The 25,101-nt window shown below is 40.8% G+C and overlaps 1 protein-coding gene across 4 annotated transcripts; it reads left to right on the top strand.

Moving 5' to 3' along the window:
- The first annotated feature begins 1,217 nt into the window (after positions 1 to 1,217).
- NAB1 (NGFI-A binding protein 1) lies at positions 1,218 to 24,850 on the top strand. Of its 4 annotated transcripts, XM_075608360.1 has the most exons (9): positions 1,582 to 1,735; positions 3,181 to 3,259; positions 10,751 to 11,592; positions 12,079 to 12,212; positions 13,538 to 13,589; positions 16,412 to 16,531; positions 18,578 to 18,740; positions 19,400 to 19,549; positions 21,313 to 24,850. In XM_075608360.1, exons 3-9 carry the CDS (start codon positions 10,771 to 10,773, stop codon positions 21,405 to 21,407), a joined length of 1,536 nt encoding a protein of 511 aa, XP_075464475.1. In that variant the 5' UTR covers positions 1,582 to 1,735; positions 3,181 to 3,259; positions 10,751 to 10,770; the 3' UTR covers positions 21,408 to 24,850. The 4 variants fall into 4 exon arrangements, with proteins under 4 accessions (XP_075464476.1, XP_075464477.1, XP_075464474.1 ...); XM_075608361.1 differs by lacking the exons at positions 1,582 to 1,735; positions 3,181 to 3,259 and adding an exon at positions 1,218 to 1,552; XM_075608362.1 differs by lacking the exon at positions 3,181 to 3,259 and having other exon boundaries at positions 1,580 to 1,735; positions 21,316 to 24,850.
- Positions 24,851 to 25,101: the final 251 nt, after the last annotated feature.

Here is a 25,101-nt window from a genome sequence, read left to right as displayed (position 1 = left end):
TTAATGCAGATCCACGGTTAGAGACAATCCGCCCACACCTGGGAGCCTTCTTTCGGGAGGTCCTCTGTGGCATGCCGTTTTCCTAGTTTGTAGATATGTTGGACTCCTTTAGCCTGCCTCTGGAATTATAACTTGAGGGGCACTGTCCTGTCTATGCTATTACTTTATGGACATCCTCCTCTACTCTCTTCGAGGCTCCTCCTCTCTTTCCCTCCATGAACCTGACTTTAAGACCTTTCCCCATATCTTTCATATACCTTCTGACATCTGTACAGGTGGTCCTCAGTATCCGATAGCCAGCTTTCCGTCGAATGTCTTATCCGATGCTGCATAATGCAGTCCGTTGGACGTGTTATCTGGCGTCGGACCCGCTTATCAGTCACCGCCACTGATTAACATGGACCCACAATTCGACGGTCCATTATCTAGCGGCGGTTTGCAGGATGCATTATGTCGGATAAGTGAGAACCGGTTGTATCCCTATGTTAACACAGGGTAGGGCCCAACACCCACTGTCCCTCTATTAACTCTTCACAGCAACCTGGTAACCCTATTGAGGGGGAATGGGGGGAGGTTACACTGGTAAAATACATACAGTATCCTTTTTCACGAGACTCAAAAAAAGGGACTTTTGTTTTGCTGGACAAGCAAGTAAATATTTTTGATGATGCAGGATTGCCCCTTTAAGTTTAAGCTTTACATTTTCTGCAAAGCAAATAAGTTTAGAAACCTGGAAGCGTACTTAGTTACTCTGGATCTCTCTCTCTACACACACCTTTAAGTATATGTGTGTATATATATATCAAACATGCTTTATTAATAAAATACATGACCAGACTTGTACATAAAAAAAAGTGGCGGTACTCAGGACTAAGTATTGTTGGATAGAATATATTACTGAGGTTGCAGTTTATCTACGGGCTCAAATCTGTGTGCACTGCAAACATGAAAATATCATGTTGTAAATGTAGATTATTATTATTATTGTGCATTGCTATTAAAAGCTCCATGTTCTTATGTGATTTCTGCAGGTCTATGCGCATCATCTGTGCTGTCTCTCACATAACACCCACCACACCTTCTTTTCTTTCCAACTCCCACCCCACACACCACCCACGGAGCAGTCACTGTGACTACACAAATGGGACATGCAACTCCACCCCACTGTATCTGACTTCCAGCCCAAAATGGGTGCAGCATAGAGCTCAGGGAGGAGGAAGTAAATTGCTAGCTGCTTTTGTGTTTTTTCTCTCTCTCTCCTAATATTATTATTTCATTCCTCCTGTCTTTCCCCTCCCCCCGGAGAGCCTGTTCCTTTCCCCTTGCTGGAGTGTGATTTGATGTTTGGTATTCCATGCAGCAAGCAAGCAGCAACCACCCACGCCCTGGCCGCCTCCCACGCCAGGATCTGCGTCACGGTGCCTGTGTGGGAGGGAGACAGAGAGAGAGAGCTGCGCTGTGTACCAAGAGCGGAATATCCCAACCCGGCCCCAAAGAGAGGGGGTGGACGTGTGGGGAGGAAGGCTTAGCCGCCCGCGCCTTGCGTGCAAAAGTAAGTCCAGACACCCCCCTGGTTAGATTTTCCTGGAGTCCCAGAAGAAGTATCAGCCAAGTATCCTGTGCTGAGATAGTAAGGGGAAGGGGCTGGTACCCTGTGCATGGGGAAGGAGTGTGACTCGTGTGCATTGGGACATTGGCAATAAGTGTACAAGTTCAGGGCTGATCTTCATACAAAGTAAGTGTGATCTATTTGGGATAATAGTCTATTTCTTGAAAGCATGTATACAATAACACTGCATTTATTGTATATTGGCAATAAGTGGGGTAATGTAGTGGATTCATTGAAAGCTTCAGTGCCAATAAGTGTGATATATACTGTATGGTATAATAGTATGAAAACAATGGGGCTAGTGCACAGTGTGGTCATTATTAGGTTAATTCTTTTACAAGTTTGATTTGTATGGGATAATAGTGCATCTGTTGCAACCAGTAAAATCCTTACACTCTGGAGTTGGGGGGAAAAGGGGAGTTACTAGATAACCCTATGCAAAGTGTAATCTATATGGTGTATTTATTGATGTGTGATCTGTTTGGGATAATGTATTCATAGCATGTGCGTATTGAAAATAAATGTTATCTGTAAGGGGAATGGGATATTGACAGTTTAATGTGGGATGTTGATAATGTGATTTGACAGGATAGGTGTATTTACGTACAGTATAGTAGCATATTTGCAATAACTAAGTTGGATAAGAGTAACTGGGATAATCCTACAGTAGTATGATCCATATGGCATCATTTGCTCTTAAACTGAAAGGAAAGTGTATGTATTGATTTTAATGTTGGCAATAATTCTTCAAGGTGTTGGATATATGGAAACTTTCTGATTTACCTATAAAGTAAGTGTGATCCACAAGGAATAATGTATTAAATGGGATATTTTGAATAAGTGAATCTATATGGGATAATGTGTATTTCTTGATAACATTTGGAGTATAAGCAATAGTTGTTATTAAATCTCTGATAAGAATAGACCCACTGGTATTATCCTATACAAGTTAGTAAGATTTGTATGGCACAATAGTGTATTTCTTGATAGTATTTGAATTTTGGCAAGAAGTGTAAACTGTTGGCGATTATAGTAAATTTATCGAGGAAAGCCCCCACCCCAGGTTGTGTTATCTATTGTTATCCTACAGAAATAAGTGTGGTGTATATGGGATAATAGTGCACCTGCTTGTAATGGTATATATTGGCATTACATATAAAGATGTGACTGTCACAAATCATATAAGTATTATAAATATAAAAGAAAAGTATTTCTGCAAATAGCCATTTTGTTATCCCCAATAATACAGAGTATATGTAGAAGTTAAGTTGCCAAGAGTGCACATCATTTAAATCTTTTATTTCCAATATATAATACTAGTTTGTTTCTTATATAGCTTAGGTTACATAGAATTTGGGAGATACAGCAGGGGTGCTTAACTGAGATCCTCAAAACAGGACCTGTTGGGGGGTCTTGAGAACTGGAGTTGAGCACCCCCTGAGATAGTGACTTGCCCAAGGTAACCGGGAGAGCAGACACTGGGATGTGAACTTGTGCACCCACTTCCAAAATCTGTGTACTTCTAATCGTTATATACTGTATATTATTTTTTTTCACACTTGCATATATAGATTTATCTAACTATAGAAGAAGGACTTGATGATGTACATTTTTTGGCAAACTCTGGGCTGCTTGAGCTGTCCAACTACTGTAAGTGTGACCTGAATGAGGTAGTGTGAGAACACCATTGATTCATTTCCTGTACAGGTTAAACATTGAGTAAATTGAAGATAATATATTTCCTTTTCTGAGGGAATTATGTCTAAGTGCTTGATTAAAAAAATCACTTATTACACATTAGGGCAAAGCTCTATGGACTTTCTTTTAGAAATATTTATGCTGATAAAACACGAAGGGGCAGAACCTTATTAAAATAAAACTCTATTTCTTAAAAAAAAAAAAAAAGATTTTTTAAAAAGATATTGTCAATTTTTTTATTTATTCACATTTCCTTGTTCTATTAATTTCTGGTTGTTGTGCCAAATAAGCAGTAAAAAAAACCGTTTTGTAAGAAAATAGAAGTGTAAGCTTGGGGAAAAAAAAAAAGTTATGCTCCATACCTCCTAGTATCATCACATTTCAACCACTGTATATAAGAAACAGGTGAGTATGCAATAGCTAATTCAGGGATGGACATAAATATCAAATATTTAGGAGCCAGTGTTTTTAAGGGGCGGGAGTCGGGTTGCGTTTTGGCTACCCCGCCTACTCGCTCCCCCCCCCCCCCCTCTGCGGCTCTGTCACTGTGTGTGTGTATCTGTGCAAACACACACACTGACTGACGCACACTTCTTCACCCCCTCCCCAGGCCACAGTGTACATTGAGAGTAGGGGCAATGAGAATACTGGAGCACTCCAAATAGGATACTGGAGCACTCCAAATAGCTAAACCCCCAGCCCCCTTCTCCGCTACGCTTCCCAATCACTACTCGCTAAGCGGTTACTGACCTGTCAATCACCGCTGCACTGGTCATGTCAGTGATTGACAGCTTAGTCATCACTGCTCACAACACAGGCGCCCGGGGGGACATTTTAGGCAACCATGATTTTTCCATCCCTGTATATCATATTGCATTTATTAATAAAAATATGTGACCTTGAAGTACTGTATATTGAATTATCAATCTCATTTCCAAGCATATCAATAGAAGAATACATAATAAGCAGGGATCAACTTCCAAGGAGACAAATAGGTGAGATGTTGGTGTTCTGATGCAGTGAATCAGTGAGGCTCAGTCTGAGGGATATAAATCAAAAACACAGCAAATATTTGCATGTCTAAATTGTATTCATCTTGCTTCTTACACTTGGCACAGATTTCTTAGGGGCAGAGATTAACGCCAACTGAAGCTGGTAGATTTATATGCCATATAAAGAGAGCAATACTGCACCAGTTGTAGGCACAACTTTTGATGGATATCATTATAATTCTCTCCTCTCTTCCAAAACGCTTGGGGCACAAGTGGAGCAAAAAAAAATGGAGCAGTACACCTTAATACATTGGTGCAAGGCTAAAATGACACAATTTGCACTGGTATTGGATCAATGGTTCGGTTTGTGACATGATGCTGTACATATCCCCCCTATAAGATGTGGGGTCAAATAATTAATTAGAGATGTCATGTGCATAGATATCCAAGAAGTATGATCTTGTTTGGATTGTATTTTGGGGTTCAGTTTTATTCCTTATGGAGCTGCAGCACATTGCAAAGCTTGTTTTTAATACAGTAGTATTTATAATGGTGACCTTGGGGGTGGGGGATTAGATTGTTAGCTTTTAGGGGCCAGGCTTTCAGTCTTTGTTGTGCACTGTCAGCGTTATTTAACAATACATTCATATTATTTGGGGGGAAGCAGATGGCTAGGAATCCTTTTTGTACATGGCCTGAGGGAGAGGGTGGGTTACACATGCCCTGCGTGGGAGATTCCCAGAGAAAATCTGGGACTCTGGGTGTAGGCGGAAGGCTGGAGTTTGGTAGTAGTAAATCATCATTTGTATGGTGTCGGTTTAGAATGAGTGGTATTGTATCATTCATAACCATTTTGCGGGTAGAGGGACCTGTGCAATTTGTGATCAACTGATCACGCACAAAATGTAACCCTTTGTGTCAAAAAGGGGACAAAGCACGGATGCACACAGGTGCTGATATATACATAGTTTAATTACTACACATTGATAGTCTTTACAATTATATACACATGCATACTCACACATGTACAGAAAGACACATTTTATCATGTATGTATGTATGTATACAGGTTTATGTAAACCTGGAGCATTGATCCAGGAATTCCTCTGGATCTATACAAACCGAACTACATTAAGAGAAACTCAAAATGTTAACTTCTGGACAGAGTTTTTTTTTTTATAACCAACACTAGTATTCTACTTATTCTTATAAATATTTTTCTGTTTCATAATAAATCAATGAATTGTCTTTATGCAATGGTTGCCCCCATTAAACATGTATTTTACGCCCAAATTTCTTCAAAGTTGAAAAGTACTCTGCAATCTCACTGGAAAAAACAACAGATGTTCCTCCCCTCCTGTGCTGGAAGACTCCCTTTAGGCCATTTAAGTGCATGGACCATAAAGGGACATTTACTAAGCGGTATTGCTTCATAGGATATCAGTTTAGTTAAGTAATGTCTTTGCTAATCTTTTGTACTTATTTATTTAAGTATTTTTAGGGGTCTGTGTAGGAATGCAATTTTAAACTAAAAAAGGGGAAGAGAGGCTGTCACGGGAGACCAGGGATTTTTACCTTTATACCGGGATCATATCACTGAGCAAAATCAAGAAGTAAAACAAATTGCGCTTTATTCCTTTAGAAACAGACATGTACACAATGGATTACAATATACAGGAGAAAACACACTTACTGGGGGTCTGGGCTACAAAACTGAACTTTCCTAGTTGAAATAGGCCATAAAACAAAGTCTTTAGGTTGATCGGGACTTAGCCCGAAAAGTCCTGGAACTCAAATCGGTATGAAGTTCCTGACGCCACCACCGCTGTATCTCTTCCGGAGATGCCAAAATCCCTTGACCGGGAGATAGTAACAAACGTCCTAGTACACTTTTCGGCATGTAGTTCCAGCCACGACTGCTAAGTTCCTTTCTCAGAACTTGGCCCTTAATAGTGAGATGTAGAACATTTTCAGCCTTGAAATTTCTGAAGCTGGCTTGCGTCTATTTCTCCAAGAGCATCTTTTGGTTTGTTAAAATTTGCCGCTGCTGTCTTGGCGCTTAGAATCTGAGGACCTGATTGGCTGCTGGGTTTCTTATAGTATTTCAGTCCCATTCATGAAATACTCCAGCCAATTTGAGGGTGGGAGAATTCCTACCAGCCAATCAGCGACTTGCCAGTCTGCTGAAGCCGGAAAAGGATGGATTCGAAATCTGACAGGGGCATGCGCCAACTTGGCACCTCTGCCACCTGTGAGTCAGAAGCCACCCGTGGAGTTAGGCGTCTCAAGGTCTGGGCTGGACGGATGGTTGTCCGATGACTTCCATTCAGCCGAGGACGAAGGTACTTGAGGCTAACTCCTCCGCCCAAATGGCTTTCACACCTTGGCAATCTCGGTCGCTTTAAACTCCGGAACCCGAGCAGACTTAGTGGCACCAACTTGGTAGCCAACTGGTCCCTCGGAACCACAGACTTGGAAATCCCCAGCTCATATACAGTGCATAAAACATTTACCATTATACACAATGTTAAAATAAAAATATTCCACAATTTCTTCTAAGTCCCTCGTTTACTAGGTTTGACTGAAAAGACGAGCATGGTCCGTTTCAGCGCTCCTAGACCTTCCTATAAGAAAATGTTTTAAAAGTTGAACAAAATATTGCTTAGGTTCAATTTTTCAGAGTTACTTTTCTAAATACATAGGAATTTGGATTTGGACATGAAATCAGCGTTGCAACCTTATTGATGGTTGAAGCATCCCAGAAACTCTATACCTTGTTCTTGTGATCTGGGCATATACTGGGGGACCCCCATTAAACTAGGGACCCCGAACTGTACCCAGGATACACACATCCCTATGCCCCATTTACCTTTCTGGTCTGTGCTGAAGCAGGGATACCTGGCGGTGAGTCGCGCAACTGCTTTCCAGGAAAGACTTTGACCGGAGTGATGTGTCTATCTGTCTCCAGGAATCTGACCTGATTCCCGGACACATTTTTGGGGTGGCCAGCAACTCTGGACCCCTTCTACCTAGATACATTCTGACAACACTTTTACCGCAAAATCCCCTTTAAAACTCATAGCCTGAGAATCTCCACTTTGGCCTTCATTCCATAAGCTATGAACCCATTTCACAGCGCTGAATGATGGGACTGACGTAAGCTCGGCATACTTTCTGTCTACAGGTAGATTGTCTTTCCCCAGTGGTTTTCTCTTGCTGCTTGTTTACAAAGTAATTAGGATGCCATAATTCGTTAGACAGTTAAATGTAGTACAGTAAGTATCTGATAGCAATGAATTTAATAGGACCTTGAAGAAAATACACTTGCATTCATATACACCTGTACTAAGCTTGTTATGGGTCAGTCCCTTGTAAAGAATAAAAAATATATGCATGTACTGTATAGGCCTTGTGACGCATCTGCAAAAGCTATGAGCACAAATCGCTCAAGCAACGGGTGTGCGGCGCCATGCGCTCCATAGCGCTCACACACTATAAACATGGCCAGGCAGGGAGCTGGCGCTCGTGCCGGGTGATTCGTGGCCGGCTAGGTGCACTCTCGGGGGGCGCGGCCAAGACGTCATGGAGCTGGTTCGCCCTCATTGGGCAAACCGCTGACGTGATGCGCGAACGGCAAATTCATATTTGCTTGCTTGGCAAGCAGGTAGGCGCCGCGCATGCTCGGGCGCTTGCTCACGCTGGACACACATTGCCGCAATGTGTTTAATCGCGGCGAGGTTGAGCCCGCCCGCTCAGCGCCACCCTCGCGAGGCCATAGGCTGCGTCCATAGCACGGGAAGCCGTGCTGAGGCATGCGGACGCTCCGCGCTGAGCACCTGCATCCTCAATGAGGATGCCTTGAGAGGGGGCTCACGCGAGCGTCCGCAGGCGTGCTGAGGCGTTGGAGGTTTCAGCCGAGCGCCAAGCTGTTTTTCAGCGCGCTGTCGGCTGAAAACCTCTAATCACAGCACAGCAGCGTCAACGTCACGGCGCCGTGACGTCGGCGCCGTGACATTGACGTCAGTGCGTCGCGGGCGATTGGCCCAGCGACGTCACTGCCCCGCCTCCAACCACCTCCCCCCCGGCTCCCTTCGCGCACGTAGGCTCGCCTGCAAGTCCGTGCAATCGCGCTGACTGAAGCAGGCGAGCCTCAGCGTTAGCGCGCCTCCGCTCTCCCCACACCTCTATGGCCCGGGCCTTAGAAAGATTCAATGGGTATCTTACTTATTTGAAGCTTTTTTCCCCGCCTGCTAATTTTCAGGCAAATTGGCTATTTTAGTTTATCTGTTTGACATACAATGACATATCAAAGAAATTATTAACAAGTAAAAAAACAAAAACTGCAGTTTTAAGGACTGAAAAAAAAAACTCCTCACCAAAATAACTATTTGGATGGGGGTGCTGTACATATGCATCACTAACATACATACGTTACCATAATGTCAGATTGTATAAACTGGGGGTGAGGGGGGAGTATGCAGCAACCCTAATTCCAGCCCCCATGCCAAAAGACATTAGATACAGCAGTGCTTCTCTGCTACATGTATTGCAGCCCCTGTTTAAAAACTCAGCAGGCACCTCCCGTGCTGCCTGTGTACATAGACGCTGCTGTCCTCTCTTAGCCTGGCACATAGGAGAGGGAGGCTTATCTATCTCGACACAGCGCAGGACGCACCCGCTGAGCAGTTGACGTGTGAGGTGTGTGGGAAGACGAGAGGATGGAATGAGGGCTTTGTGTGGGAATGGTGTGGGTGGCTGTTTTCTGTGAGGTGGGGGAACATTATGTGGTGTAAGTTATAGAAGGTTATAAATGTGGTGTTTATGATTAAGAAAGAGTGAGTGCTGTGGAAGATGGGGAGGGTATATGTGGAGTGCGTTAAGTAAAAGGGTGAAGATGATGTGGGGTGGGTATGTTGGGTGTGTGCTGTGAAAAAAGGAGGGTGTGTGTGAGCGAGGAGGGTATGAAGTGAAGTCTGAAAAGAAGGGGTTCCCCGAGATTGAAAAAAAAAATCCTTTAAGGGTGTTCCTGCTCAGAAAATGTTGAGAATCGCTGATATACAGATTGTAACCCCTCACTTCCCCAAACAAAGCATTTGTTTACATGAAAATATTAAATGTTTGTTTTCTTTACAAAAAAATATTAAAATACTGATACTTGTCTTGATTTGAAATCTGTCAATCAGCTGCATTTAAACTACATTATAGGTTAAAGCTGGTAAATTCCGGGCATTATTGAAATCCCTGCTCTGTGATTGGTTAAAATTCTGGACATTATCCAATCAGTAATGGCCTGAACTTTTTGGCACCCTGCCAAGTTTTTCAGCCAATCGGCTTTCAGTTCTCATTCACAAAGAGTGAGATCAGCACTCAGACAGGGGAGGTGATTGGACAGGAGGCAGCACATTTCTTAGGCAGGCCATCTGTGTTCTCTTGGGCGCTTCACAATAGATTTCAAGTTTAAAATCTTGACCTCATGGGTCAACCAACGAGTATTTTCATATGTTCATCGACTGGGGCCAAGAACTTCTCAAATAGATGCTGATGAGAATCTATTGTACCATTTTATTCCCATATACTTTGCCTTTCAGACTCTGCCTTACACCATTGGACTGTTATATTTCTCGCATGGTCTCTGTTTAATATAGTGGAGATCAGATCAGTGGCCAAAGCTTTATGATAGTTGGGTACAAAGTGCAACTACTGTACTTTTTACTTTTATTTAGAAACCTAGTCTTCTGCTGCTATTTACAAATTTAGGGAATATATATTGTATAACCCTACTTAATGAGATCCAAAAAACATTGCCACAATATTTAACAATGCATTTCTTTTACAATTTAGAATTTCTTAAATAAACACATTACTTTTTTAAGGCATACTGTATATGCAGTGTATTGCAAAATTTGGCTTGCAGACAGATACAATTACAAGGGTTATTTATATGTAAATGGTAAGAGAGCACCACAGTGAAAAAGTAAACACTGGGACAAAAAAAGAATTCTCAATTAAATTGTCCTAAAAAGAATGGCAGTTTTGAACTTTCAAAATAAGGAATACCATACCCTGTGTTACTACTTGTGGATGTTTTCTCTTTTAACCAGTAGTTTCCAACCTTTTTTTGGTTAAGGAACCCTATCATTATATTTTGAAATTCTGTGGAATCCCAACCTTCTCTAAGGTCTGAGATCAGATGCATTGTAAATTCTTCTTTATTTGATACAGTTTTCAAATTACCTGAAAATTGCAGAGAATCCTTTGGGGATGCCTGGAGGAACTCAATGGTTCCTGGAACACTGTTTGAAAAACACTGTTTAGACTGTATGTTCCTACATTGAAGACCTGTACAAATTTTATCTGTATTATTATGTTAAAATATTGTTACATTTCTGTGTATCATATGGCACTACATATATGCATAATGACTGAGTATAATTTCGTTGCTCTTTTTCAGGTTGTACCTGCTAAACAGCCATGGCGTCATCCTCATTACCCAGAACCCTCGGGGAGCTGCAGCTGTACCGGATATTACAACGAGCCAACCTTCTGTCTTATTTTGATGCCTTCATACAGCAGGGAGGGGATGACGTTCAGCAGCTTTGCGAAGCAGGAGAAGAGGAGTTTTTAGAGATTATGGCACTGGTTGGGATGGCCAGCAAACCTCTTCATGTTAGAAGGCTGCAGAAAGCATTGAGAGACTGGGTCACCAACCCGGGCCTCTTTAACCAGCCTCTGACATCCCTGCCTGTCAGCAGCATTCCAATCTACAAACTCCCAGAATCATCCCCTTCTTTGCTGGGAATAACCTCCAGCAGTTATGAGCGGAACAGTAATACCAGGGAACCTCACCTGAAGATCCCAAAGTGTGCAGCCACCACGTGTGTGCAAAGTATGGGCTCAGGGAAGTCAGACGGAGTGGGGAATTCTCCTCTGCAGAGCAGTAGTGAAGGGAGACACTGGCAAAGCCACCACACCACCGAGAGCGAGCACAGCCTTTCCCCAGCAGACCTCGGGTCTCCTGCGTCCCCAAGGGACACCAGTGAAACCTTAGATGCTGCAGCTGTACTCTCGGTAGCAGAGTGTGTGGAGCGGATGGTCCCCTCCTTGCCCAAGAGTGACTTGAATGAGGTTCGGGACTTGCTAAAGACCAACAAGAAACTGGCCAAGATGATAGGACACATCTTCGAGATGACAGACGAGGACTCCCGAAAGGAAGAGGAGGTCCGAAAGTACAGTGCGATCTACGGCAGGTTCGACTCCAAGCGAAAGGATGGGAAGCACCTGACTCTTCACGAGGTAAACACAGGTCACAGCAAACCTGCTAATGTTCCCTAAAGTCACCTAAATATTATATTTGTAATATAGTGAGATTACTGCTGCGTTTTTGTTTTGTTTTTGTTTTTTAAATCTAAAGCACTTGGATAGGTTTAGAGAGGAGTTTAAGGAGTAAATTAACTACGTTCTAAAATTGATATGGATGTGGCAACTTTTTTTTCACAGCCCAGGTAATTAACCCATAGGGCTATTCTCTCCATAAATGTTTATCAAAAGAGCTACACAGCTCTAGCTTTGCTCTATGGGTCATCCACGGTTTGCCTAATTATCAAATAATCTGGAGCGCTTGAAAAATATAGGAGTGTTGAATTATAGGATCATTTATTGTATAGGATCTTGAATCCATGAACACAAAGCAGAGAGCGGCATACCTTTTTTAATGCAATATGAAGCCACTGGGAAGCATCTACAGCTGTGCAGAAGCCCTGATATTGCTTGTCCTTTCAGCTGACCGTAAATGAAGCAGCCGCTCAGCTCTGCATGAAGGACATCGCTCTGCTGACCAGGAGAGATGAGCTCTTCACACTTGCACGTCAGATCTCACGGGAAGTCACATACAAGTACACGTACAGAACCACCAAGTAAGTTGGTAGAAAGAGCATGGGGATTTTATACTAGAGAGCGGCATATTAATAAAACTAGCCAACACAAATAGAGAAGTGACTCTCACAAGATCAGTGCATCAGAGTTAAGGTAAGTGTCTTACATAGACGTGTGATAGATCTCTAATTGGAGAGTGGACACATGAACCAGTGAGTTAGAAGGTAAGTTTGATTGCAGGGCTCATTAAAGGAGAAGAAACAGGTAGCGCTAACCAAATAGAATATGTAAAATATACAATATATAACCTTAAGTGTGGATATTATCTACACATGAGGGGCTGCCTGGGATACAACAACTGACCCCCTGGTCAGAACATACACATGGAAAAGGAATATGTATCTATAGGCGCCTATATGAATAAAATGACATAAAGGATATAAAAACTAAGCCTGTTGGACGATCAGGAAATGGCTCCAGTGGATGTGCTTAAAATAGAAGAGAAAGCACAATACATAGCATAATACTGTTGGAACAAGGACAAACTACATATAAACAAACTGCATATATAACAAATAACAATCAGCTGAGAGATCAAAGGGTGAAAAAATTAAATAAAAACATTTAATAAAACATATCAAATAACATACATGGAACATAAAAAAATTAAAAATATTGTTGGACAGTGATATAATTCAGATCAGCCATTTCCTGATCGTCCAACAGGCTTGGTTTTTATATCCTTTATGTCATTTTATTCATATAGGCGCCTATAGATACATATTCCTTTTCCAGGGCTCATTAAAGGGTTAAAGAAATGCCTTCTGTGGAGTAATTAAAGAAACAGCAGCCGTCATATGTGAAAAACGACTGTGTTTCAATGTTTCCTATGAATAGGCAAATCCCCCTAGATCATATATATTCCTCTTCATGTATAAGAATTGAAGTACTCACATTTCTGGTTGTTGCTGTCCTTTGAAGCGTGCATCCAGTCAATAGATAAAGGGAGAACCAGAAGCAGGAAGAAACAAAGTACAGCAGTTCCAAAAAATCTGGGGCTTGGGCAAGATATGCAGTTAAAAAATAACTTTTATTGCTTGGCAGACACCATGGGGTATACAGTACAACCTCTGACCGGTTTCATGCTAAAAATAGCGCTTTATCAAATAGGTGAGTTGTAACAACATACTATACTGTTTTAGCCATAGATTCCTTTGTTAATCAGTATTGCTGACCTGAGGAAGAGAGGAGAACTCCCGAAAGCTTGTTCTATGATATTTCTCTCATTTATGGAGTTTTACTGCAACACCCTGTTTGATAAACCTGAATATTAGCCATTGTTAACATTTACCTATTTGACTCCTAGGTCTAAATGTGAAGAAAGAGATGAGTTGTCGCCTAAGAGAATCAAAACAGAGGTAAAGTGACATTTGCTACCCCTTCTATACTGTATGTGTGAACCTACCCAGAATCCTTTCTGGCAACAGTATGTCTGGAAAGGCAAACAGTATTAGAATTATGCAAGCCAAAGATGTCAACATTCAAAGATTTAAATCGGTGAGAATTGGTGGTTCGGGACTTGGGAGCAAAAAAATGTATTCTAATAGAAAAGCGTTTTTTATCAGAGACCATTGTTCTTAAAATTTGTGCGACTCACAAAGAATCAGAGTTGACCTATCTGATTAGTACTTGTTGAAGAATGGCAATAGGACACTAAAATAGTCACGTTAAAGCATCAATCCAAGCCGATGAAGTTAGGGGGTCTCCGAGGCTGAACCCCCGTTAATGTCAAGTACTGGGACCTGCACTTCCAGAGATACCTCTGTAGGGGGTGCCGGTAGCGACTCTTCTTCCGCTAGCAGGGATCACGTAATGGCCGCTTTTCAAATCCCTGCAGGCCATTGGTGCGGCTTCCTATTGGCCCGCGTGACGCAGAACCTTTTAAAAAGCAGAGGGAACTTTGCAATAAAAATCACTAGCCTGGATTGTTCCTTTTAAAAGGTTAAATTCCCATTACTCTAGTTTATAAAATATTTTTGTTTCTGTCAACTATTGTCAGACCTAAAGCACAATCTGAAGGATAATCTTCTTTTAAGTGGGAGCCCTTGTTATGGGGATGGATAGAGTCTTTACTCAACCTCTATCCCACTCTGTCCTGGTTAGAGAGCCAATACAGAGGAAGAAAGAGAAAAGGGGACTTCGCCTGTGAAAACCCCTAGCACATGGTGATATCATACAAAATGTGGAGTGGCCAGAAAACATGAAACGTCTCCCACAGCTCAGCTCACCATGATTAGAAGCTCAATCTGAAAAATGTCAACAAAATGTATAGGTATCTGATTTTTGTTACAAAAGTCTCAATCACTTGTAGAGCAACTTCTTATGCATTTCACTGCCATTGGTTAATTTGGTTTTCGGAGGGACCGCACATTTAAAGGTGCAGTTCTTCCAACATGTTTTATTTGTTAAAGATGTAGTCACAATATTGTACACAAGGATGTCTGTTTTAACCCAATTTTTCTTGCTCACTGTGTATTCTATTCATTAAAAATGACCCCAAAAGCTACCTGAATATGGCTGCTAAACCCTTCTAATTTAGTGATTTATTAGAATACTTCAAAGAACCTTATCTGTGAAGATGAAGATAAATGTTTTCTGATCAGATTCTTTGTAGTGTACAGGAAGAACAGCTCTCTGCTTCCTGGTGCAGTGGAGCAAGTTGTAATAAACAGCCAGAGTTGGCACTTGGACATTCCAATGCATGTTTTGGCCTTTTTAAATGTAAATAAAACCAAAAACACCTGAGAACAAAATAAATAAAAAAGGTAATCTGCTTTAAATGACATTTTCATGGAGCTCATTTTCAAAATAGGTCATATTGACTAGTACTCTCCCATTCAAAGGCCCCTAAGCAATGCAATCAGTTATTCATTTCCAAAGAAGCAAAATAAGCCCTACAGTATATCTGCATTTAGCAGAGTTACATTAGTTTACCAACCTAATTAGATTGTCAAAAGGTTGTATTTTTGGCTGGCTTGGTGGGATTGTACATTTACCTGTAATCAATCCTTTCAGTTGCTTGGACAAATGCCCTTATATAAAGGAATATATCCCTACTTCTATTGTAAATTTGGATTTACTGGTATTGTATTGAATGCCAGAATTGTCATGCAAAGCTGACGCTTTGTTTTTTTAGATGCTGGCTTGAAGTAAGAATAGACAGATTGAGCTCTGTGATTGTTTAAAAAGGTTTGGCCTTATTGGCAAAAGATGTATTTTCCCCACTTGTTCTGGAAAACAAAAATGCCTATTCACTGTGATGCTTCAGTTTCTTCTTCAGCTCCAAATGTGTCATACATTAGAATTCAAGATACTACTGGTCTAACAGCAACCGTTCAAGATGAGAGGCCAATATTTCTACCCCCTGATAATGAACATATGCAGTGTATTATAATACTGATTAACGCAGTACAATCGCAATGTCTCACTAAATGATGGTGCTTTTTATAAAGATACAGGGCAATGTTTACTAAGAAGTGCCACTACATGAGACAGCACCTGTCCTGGAAGTTCCTTTGCCCCCTGATTTAATATGAGAGAGAAAAAGCAGACCTTTTCTTCCTCCCCCTCCTTTAAACAAACCTGTACTCACCAGAAATACCTGGGAAACTTGTCAGTTTCTATACTTTTTCGTATATTTTTGTATATTCAAATGAGCATATTTCTCAGGTGTGTTTACAGGTATCTCTCCACGTTTTGTATAAAAGGAGCATTTGGGGAGGAATACTGTATGTAAGTCTTGGCCAATGACCTGCAAACCGTGACTTGGCTTCAATTTCATTGGCAAAACCATGAACAGATTGTGGAAATGGGATTTCTGAAAAAAAATGTTAGCCCTTTAAATGTTCTGAGAACCAGTTTGCCATGGATCGAAAATGGCAACTTTTCTGGCCCTTACGAAGTGTGTAAAAATGCTTCCAGCTGTCAGGCTAGAGAGCAACCCGTGGCAGATCGAATCAGATGCAGCTTTAACTGTAGTTAGGTTTAATGATGTGATTGGCCTCACTTGGGAGGAAAGCCAATAACCCTTTAACAGGAGAAAAGCAGTGGATTCTGGGTGAAGCAATCCATTGCAAAGCAGCAAAAATGATTAATTGATGTTATACAATGTGAGTCTGTAACTAGCCCTTGCAGCACATGATGCTATACTTGGATAACTGAATACCCATTTATTACACAGGATGGCTTCTCAGATTACCAGGAGACACTATTAGCACTACAACAGCAACTGGAGGGATTAAAGGAGCAACTTGCTGTGGCAAAAGCTAAAGGGGAGGAAGTGACGGCTCATAATTTGCAGGTGAGCAAAATGCTACAGAATGTAAAGGCTTTAACCCACTCAACAGCGCTATTTGGGCGGAAGAGCTCAGGGGAGCAGAGTTTTGTTACCTTTCTTTTAGAGATCAACAAGAAATTCCATATAGCTACTGAAATTATTAAGAATGGGGTTGGAATACTAACTGGAGTGGGGAGAGGGGATACGTTTCCTTTCTACCACATTTCTTTATTTAAATCAGAATTACTTATTGTTGCTTACTGTAGATATAAGTTCGTTTTTGTCAGCTCAAGGTCTCAAGGCCATTTTCCCTACAAAAATGCCACTGCTCATTATTACATAGTATTTACTGTAGGATTCGACTTTTGCCCGTGAATATATTGCTGTTCTATCTTTTTTATGACATTGAAGAATTATATTTTTGGTACTAAGGAGTAGAAAAAGAAAACACTCTTCACCTTTTTATAAACTGTATTTTTTAAGTCTAGGTTCCACTTAACCTCTTAGAGTACTCTTATGACGTACCTGTTGATCGGGATAACCGCTCTGACAAAGTGGTTTCGATCAATACGGGGGCTCCACTTCCATTTCTGTCAGACAGGGGGCGGTGTGGTCATTTGATCGCGTCGGAAGTGATCACATGACTGGAAATGCCAGGCGTCCCGTGTCGCTCATGTCGCCAGACCTCCTTTACTGAAAAAGTTAACACTCCAATGAAGCAGTGAACTGTATCTTAGTATCCTCCACTCTTGTTCACATACGTTAGGGGCCTGCCCGCGACCACATGATCGCTACACCTAGCGATCACGTGGTTGGGATCCAGTAGACCAGTGGTCGCCAGGCCTTCCAGCAATCAGAGATTTAATAATCTTATTACTATTAGTTGATTTTTGGTTCCAGATGGATCACCCAGTTACGTGTTTTTTGTCAGCCTTCTCCGTGTAGCTTTAGGTGATGATTGGGTTTAGTAGAACCTCGTGACATTCTTGTAGGGCAATGTTTCAGATGTAATATCACATGAGGAACAGCGTCACCACATTAAAAGATCATGAAGTTCCCTAATTAAAGCTGAATTTTCTGACACCACATCCTCCGACTCCTTTTTTTTTTTCATTTCAACTAATTACAAAGCATCTCACAACTAGCCATTTATTTCACACTTCTATCCCCCACACAGCATATTCAACCTTCCCAGAGATAACAGGAAGATCAATAGCTCTTCCAAAGCCGTAATGCATGTCATGTTACATGTTTTCCCATCTATCCTCAATGCCTCGCTGAGAACATAGCTCCCCCCTTTTTTTTTTTTAAAGCAGATGTCCATGATGGGGCGGTTTTTGTTTCACATGTTCTATGCTGTCTACGGTAGTTCTTGCCTTTCTCTGTTAACCTTTTGTCCGACAAAAGACTTTGCAAAGCGTTGCAGGGATAAGGCACTTAAATGTCTTAAGTAGTAATGAAAATTACACACACAATGTTAGGGTCCACTCAGGAAATAATTGGTCTCCTAACTAATAATTAAAGGTGGATTATATTTGATTAAAAAAAATGTTTTTCTTATTTATTAGAAATAATGTTTTTTTTTGATGCCTGCACCACAGAGAAATAATGCGACAAGCCCGGTGTCACAGGAAGGATTTACTTTTGAGTGACATTTATAAATCTGCTACGGGACTTTATATTTTGGAAGGGTTACACCCTTTCCCAGAAAAATCTCGCATCCCAGTTTGCGCACCCCAGCTCTAGCCTGTTCCTGCTCCTGTCCGGGGTAACAAAATGGGGGGTTTAAATCTCACTGGTTGGCTTGTGCAATCGAAAACCACAACATAATCTGTTGCAGCTTCCAATTGGCCTGCGCGATGTGGCAGATTTAAGTTCCAAGAATAACTGGCGCTACTTTTACCAGTAACAATTTTGGGAACCAGGGGTTGTCGGAGCAGAAATCAATGTGATTCCCATCCTGGTGCAAGAAAGGATGGGTTGAGGGGCACATCAGATCTCATGGTGATCTCCAATTACGATTGTGCTGGATTTAAACATCTTTCTTTTTTGTGCCTATGACTGTTTTAGGTTCAACTAGAAAAGGTGGTGGCACATCAGATGGAGATTTTCCGTAACTCCGGGTATGAGAGGCTGCAGTACCCAGAAAGATGTCTTTCCACGGGACTTTACAGACAGAACTCAGAAGAGAATAGCCCCACAGCCATGGCATCCGACAGCTCAGATGGGCAAGGTAATGTGAATTTATATCTAAGCCTACAGATGTGTTTAGATACAATGTAGCATGCAAGATGAAACTATTATCTTTATATTGAAATGCTAAATATATCACCTCAATTTGTCTCCTTAAAGACAGGCAGATCCTTTTGTAAAATATCGCCTCAAAATGTTAATGTTAAACGCCCATCTATACCAGTGGTTCCCAGCTCCGGTCTTCAATAACACCCAACAAGGGGTTTCTTGAGAAATAGTTGGGAACCACTGGTCTATACTAAAGAAGAAATACATTATTTTTGTAATTGGTGATGCTTTTCCTGACGGTGAAAAGATGAGACTCACACCATCTGGCTTCTGCTCCTGGAACAGCACAAACCTCCACATTCTCCTTCATTCATCGCCCTGTGTTTGTAGACAACTGCAGCGAGCAATAGGACAGGTTTCTTTCTGCTTCAGAAGAAGCATAAGCCAGAGGCATAAGTAGTCAATCTCAATTCCCTGCGACCTCTGTCTGCTTTCTGTAGGGTTGTACAGTAACTTGTATTGACAAGTGTCTGCTTTGGCAAACAGGGTGAGGCTTCAAATTGAAATAGGCAATTTCAACACCATGGTGGTCATTTCAACACCAATGTCTCTATTTTCAAATGTTATTGTAACTGACCATTTGTATTTTAGGGGAAAGGCCGTTAAACCTCCGCATGTCCAATCACCACAGTCGACAACTGCAGCAAGTGATGTCAGATGGAGAACAGCACTTAGGGAAGCAACTGTGCAACGAGCTGAGCAGACTGTACTCCAGCAGTGAGACCAACTCGCAGTGTTCAGGTGGGTGATAGGATGCAATTATTACAGTGTTGGAGGGTGAGGTGTAAAATGCTCCATGATTCAATGTGAACTGAAAATGTACGAGTTCACATAGAGCCGCCGTCTACGCTGAGCGCCATTTTTTTTTTTTTTTTTGCATTTCCTTTTTTTTTTTTTTTACTCCCTGTAGGATCTGATCTTGCACTTTCCGCGCTGTTCTTGTTTTTAAACTTGAATGCTCTGTTCAAGAGATCTATAATCAAGTGTCTGGAGATTTAAAATAGAGCTCTCCCTAGAGCCATCAAATGGTTACCATGGTAACTGCAGATGGTAGAATTTGTGAAAATCATAATTTTTAACACTTAATTTTTTTTAGGGGGCAAGATTCTCACATTTTAACTCGCATAGGTGAAGGGGGAGAGGGATTGATGCATTAAACCAGTCAAACGTTTTTTAAACATGTTCTAAGTGTCATTGGTTTTCTTAGAAAGATCGCAATTATAGTAATTGTCCCACGTCTATCTTGTGACAAATGATTATGTACCTCTTCTTATTGGGATCTCTGAATTGAAGCATATCAGCTGCTTATATTTAATCCGTCTAACTAAATGATGGCATCACAATGACTTTGCAAACAGAAGTCAGAACAACGCTAACTGTTTATCTTGGGACTGACCAATCATATCACCAAAACAAATTGGCTAAAGATTGTGAAAACTCTCCAAAGCAGTTGTTTAAGACATAGTCACTACATCATGGCTTCTGGTGCTCCCCGGAGTCCCATGATATAGTGGCTACGTCATGACCTTAGAGTGGTTGTTTTGCATGGAGAGATCGGGGAAATGGGAGAAGGAGCAGTTACGTGATCGCCAGTTGCCTGAAGGGTCCATTGTACTCACGGGGTTAAAACAGTATTTTAATTTAAAACAAAATGTCAATTGGTTACATTGAACCTATTAAACATGTCACTGTACTTCGTTCACTTTTGTCTTAGGCAGGACTGTTTCTTTAGCCCGTTGAGTGCCGGCACTCTGATCACGTGATTGCTTTGAGAATCGGTCACATGATTGTTTCCGTCACTGGAAGGGGAGAAGTCATCCCCGTTTCGTCCGCCATCAGTTCAGTGGATATTTTATCTTTGTCACATATATTGGAACTGATGTATCAAGGCAATTTTGAAGCAAGATTAATGTAAATAAGCATCATTTTCATCTTGTGTCTCTTTGGAAGCAAAAATAATTCTGTGGCGCTAGGACAATGATTAGATGAGATCATTGTGTCTCTGCCTTAATATATGATGGTCTTGGTAAACAAACATGCAGAAAATGGTACAGTGCGTTAGAACTATTTTTTTTGCGTTGATACAATAGGGCTTATTCCATATAGTTTGATTTGTGCCGATTTGGCCCTACCACATGGGAACTCATTAACTAGAGTGGGAGTTTCTCTGCAGTAGGGCCAAATCTGCACTAGTGCGCTCTATTGAATAAGCTTCAATAAGTCTTCAAAAAGTGCTATGCCCAATGTGTCCTTTTGCATATCACTACCCGAAATTCTTGTCTGCAGCTCAACCTCTGTATGACATGTGAGAATGGGTGAAAGAAGTAGGTTTGAGACCAATGGAAGATTTATAGATATACGCATGAGTTTCTTTGCTGTACGGTGGATGGATTTTGTCACCATAACTGAACTGTGTCTAGCTTACATTACGTAGGGAAATTTAGGAAACCAATGATGCTTTACATCAATTTCTATGTTTGCTAAAGATGTCTTTTTATTACCAGCAGATAGTCTTGGGATGCTAAAGGACTACTCACATACAGCCTTAAACAACACAGAAAGGAAAGTCATCAAAATGGAGCCAGAAGACACAAGATAGCTGGCAAGACAATCAACTCAGCTTAACGGGAATTTACTACCGCAACAAGCAAGCCTTAAACTCTTACCAGTGTTGCCTCATCAATATATACAATATCGCGTTAAAAGCCAAAGCTTACAGACTGATACCATTGGAAAAAAGAGAAGCAAGACTGCAATTACAAACTATATGATCTATACACATTCCTTTCAATGTCTTTTATGATATGGCACAGCCCACAAATTAATACAGTGGACGTCCAATATTTAAGAATGTAAAATGTTTTGTGTAAGTTATAAAACAGCATACTGTAGGTGTTAGAACATGTATTCAATGTAATAGATGTGAATACGGTTCATTTTACTTGAATTTTTAGTGTCTGTATCTATTCTAGATATTAATATTACACATCTTGGGATAAAAAAAAAGCCTTTGGATTATAGGAAAGAGACCTAGACATGCACAATAATAATACAAAAAAATGGATTGCAATAAGTCAATACTGAATGATAGATTCATAAAGTAAATGTAGGGTTCTGCGCGATATTAATCAAGGCATAAGCAGTACTGGGAAGATCATATTTTCATGTTGTGATGCAGTTACAGAGCGGTTTGGAGTCTTCTGATGTCTCGGGGAATTGTAGAAATGCCATACTCTGAACTCCATACACACACTGCAAAGATGTGCGTCACACATTTGTCTGCATACAGAACATACAGATGAACATATGAACTGTACTGTGCCTGTAAATCTCTGCTTGAGGGTTTGGTTTATAGTTACTTAATCAACAATAGGGTTTGGCAATATTGGTCCTGTTGGCAGGATCTTTTGCTGGGGAATACCAGGGGGTAAGTCCTAGCTGTAACCTCTTATATTTGTTGGGGGGTAAAATGTGCATGATTGCGACACGAGCCTTTTAAGTGGAGGCATTGGTTTCATTTGAAGCGCCAGCTTTTAGTAAATTACTGTATCACGTAGAAACTAAAGATGTAATCGTAACTGATTAGGGCCATGCATTCTTAACACGTGCACATGTACAGTGGCTCACTTGAGGCCTAGTGATCATTGCACTCATCCGATTATCGTGCAGGTAATTTCCTGTGTAAATGCTGTTGTATTGAATAGTACAGTTATAAAGTGTGTATTTGAGGTACTAGATTTAACAAGAGGGAAGTTGGTCTTGACTTTACTTCTTGTATGGTTCTGTGTTGCATTTCCCTTTCAGAAGCCAAAGGGTTTTTGTACACTGCTTGTAATTAATGTAGACGGTGAAGGGTTAAATGAGCCATAACTCTCATTCACAGTACTGCTTATGGCTGCTCTACTGCAGGGCTGGTGTTAGGAATCTGTAGGTGATCAACCCACCACACATTTACTCCCTTAAACCAAACAAAAAAGATATACTACCCCCTGGCACATAGATCCTGTTAAGAGATGTTCCTATTTATCACCATGTTCCCTAAACATAATAAGGTCTGGCAAAAGCTCGAGGAAGCATGATCTACTGTATGTTCAAGTCAGATTGTTCAAAGGTTTTTTTTAACTTCTAACCATAAGCATTCTGGGATTTGTGGCCTTTTATTTCTAAATACGGACTAAAATGCTGCAACTGCAGGAATACTAAGGCATGGGAGATTAAAAACGAAGACTTTACCTTGTTGTCTTGAAGATGTGTAATTACTGTAGTTAACTTGTTTTCCATGAGTCCGGTGTTGGGGCCATTTGGTTTCCTGACCGTATTCTCACTTGTTGGATTCCCAAAGTCCATATTCTAGACTTTGTGCGGTCTTGCTCATTAAAGTCAGGTTTGCTTTATGATCAGGAGGAGATGTACAGTAGTGAAGGTGACATGTTGGTCTTTGATGCAGAACTTGCAAGATGCAAGTAAATCGATCAGTGAGATTTTGAGGAGTTCTGGATAAAACAATGACATTAATGGAATTCTTATTGAATGTTCTGGTGTGCATTCTGATAGCTGCATTGGTCTTGGGGTAGGTACAGTAGATTCATTCATACCTTTTTAATGGACCAACATGGGTTAACCTCACAAGTCCCTTTACATATAATGCACTCCTGTTAAAGCGTGTTTGAAGTCTGAGACCATTCATGTTGCGATGATTGAGTGACACTGTATTCCAGACATTTTTATGTTATAATATACAAACATGGCAACGTTGCTTAGAAACTGCTTTCCATCCTGTTTTGGCGCCACTTTTTCACATAAATTATGTTTGGGTCACATTTATTACGTTCACGTTTGTATGTATTTAAGCTACGGTTTTATTATATGTGGTATCTTGACAAAGGTCCAAGTTGAGGACTGAAATGTCGATGCGTCCTCAAATAAAACTTTGAACATTTTATTCATAAATCCTCTGCAGTACTGGTTCTTTCTCTTGTGGAGAGAGTATTCACAGGTATCTTATTTCACCTAGACGGGTGATTGCTGAGCATCCGAGGCATTTCAATGGAGTCGTGGGAGTGCACCATTTCTTCAAGTAGTGCTGGATAAAAAAATGACGTTTATGGAATTCTTATTGAATGTTATGGTGTGCATTCTGTTATCTGCATTAGTCTTGGGGAAGGTACTGTATTTTCATTCATACTTTTTATTTATTTTTTAATGGGTTAACCTCACAAGTCCCTTTACATGTACTGCACTCCTCATAAAGCGCGTTTGAAGTCTGATGCAATTCATTTTCGCAATGAGTCACTGCATTCCAATGACTGAAACTTTACAGGCCTGAAAGCCTGTGGATTTGATTCCAGACTTTAACACTTTTTTACTCTGTATGTTCTTGGACAAACTAATTTGTTCCCATGTACCTAAGCTGAACTACCTGTAATCGGATGCTACCAGTTTCCCTTGATCGCCTCTTGCTTTTGGAAGATGCCATGCAAAGTAAAACCCTACCAGATATGGGGTGGGAGGGTTGCAACCTAGAGGTGGCTGCATCCCTGCCTCTGTCATCGCATTCTTTTTTTTTTTTTTTTTTTTTAATTTAAAAGCCCCTTAATGTGGTGAAATATTAGGCTTCATAATAACAGTCTATAGTTCTGTGTCTGATATGTAATGAACAGTAATAATGCAAGTCTTGCTTTAACTGTATACAAAATGTGAGACGTGTTGTGTGCACTGTAGTCTCGAATCACTGTACACCTTCACGTGTTGCAACCACACTTCTAGTCTGTAAAGCAATAGTGAAATATCATGCTTCTGTTCATAGCTTTTTATTTTCTCCAGGGTTCATACTGTAGACTAGGTTAATAATGTTTGTGACAAAAAAGCGTAAACGTACAGTTGTATTCACTGTTCATTTCTTGGGATGTTAAAAATGTCTGTTTTGCTCAGATTCTGTTCTTGTCGTCTTTGTATAGAATCAGGTTAGTCCATGTGTGTCCGTTCTGAACTTTTCATATATGGTTACGGATAAGGGTCTCCTATTAAATATCCTGCAAAGTTGTTGTTGTTGTTGTTGTCGTCTTGCTAGTGAAGCCAATTCACCTGAATGGAACGTAATGCTTACAGTACCTAATAAGGCAGTAATATTATTGAACATATTCAATATACTATAGAGTTGAACTCGTGTACATCAAAAGGGGCATGCAAGGTGTATTGCAAATACCTTATTAAAGTGTAACTTCAAAACACTATTAAAAATATACTTGTACGTAAGGGGAGCTACACAAAATAAAATTAAATAAAATTGTTCC

Source organism: Ascaphus truei, chromosome 7 (genome assembly GCF_040206685.1).
Source record: "Ascaphus truei isolate aAscTru1 chromosome 7, aAscTru1.hap1, whole genome shotgun sequence".
Taxonomy (NCBI): Eukaryota; Metazoa; Chordata; class Amphibia; order Anura; family Ascaphidae; genus Ascaphus; species Ascaphus truei.
The sequence above is the reverse complement of the archived record's forward strand: the minus strand, read 5'-3'. Positions and strand labels throughout refer to the sequence as shown.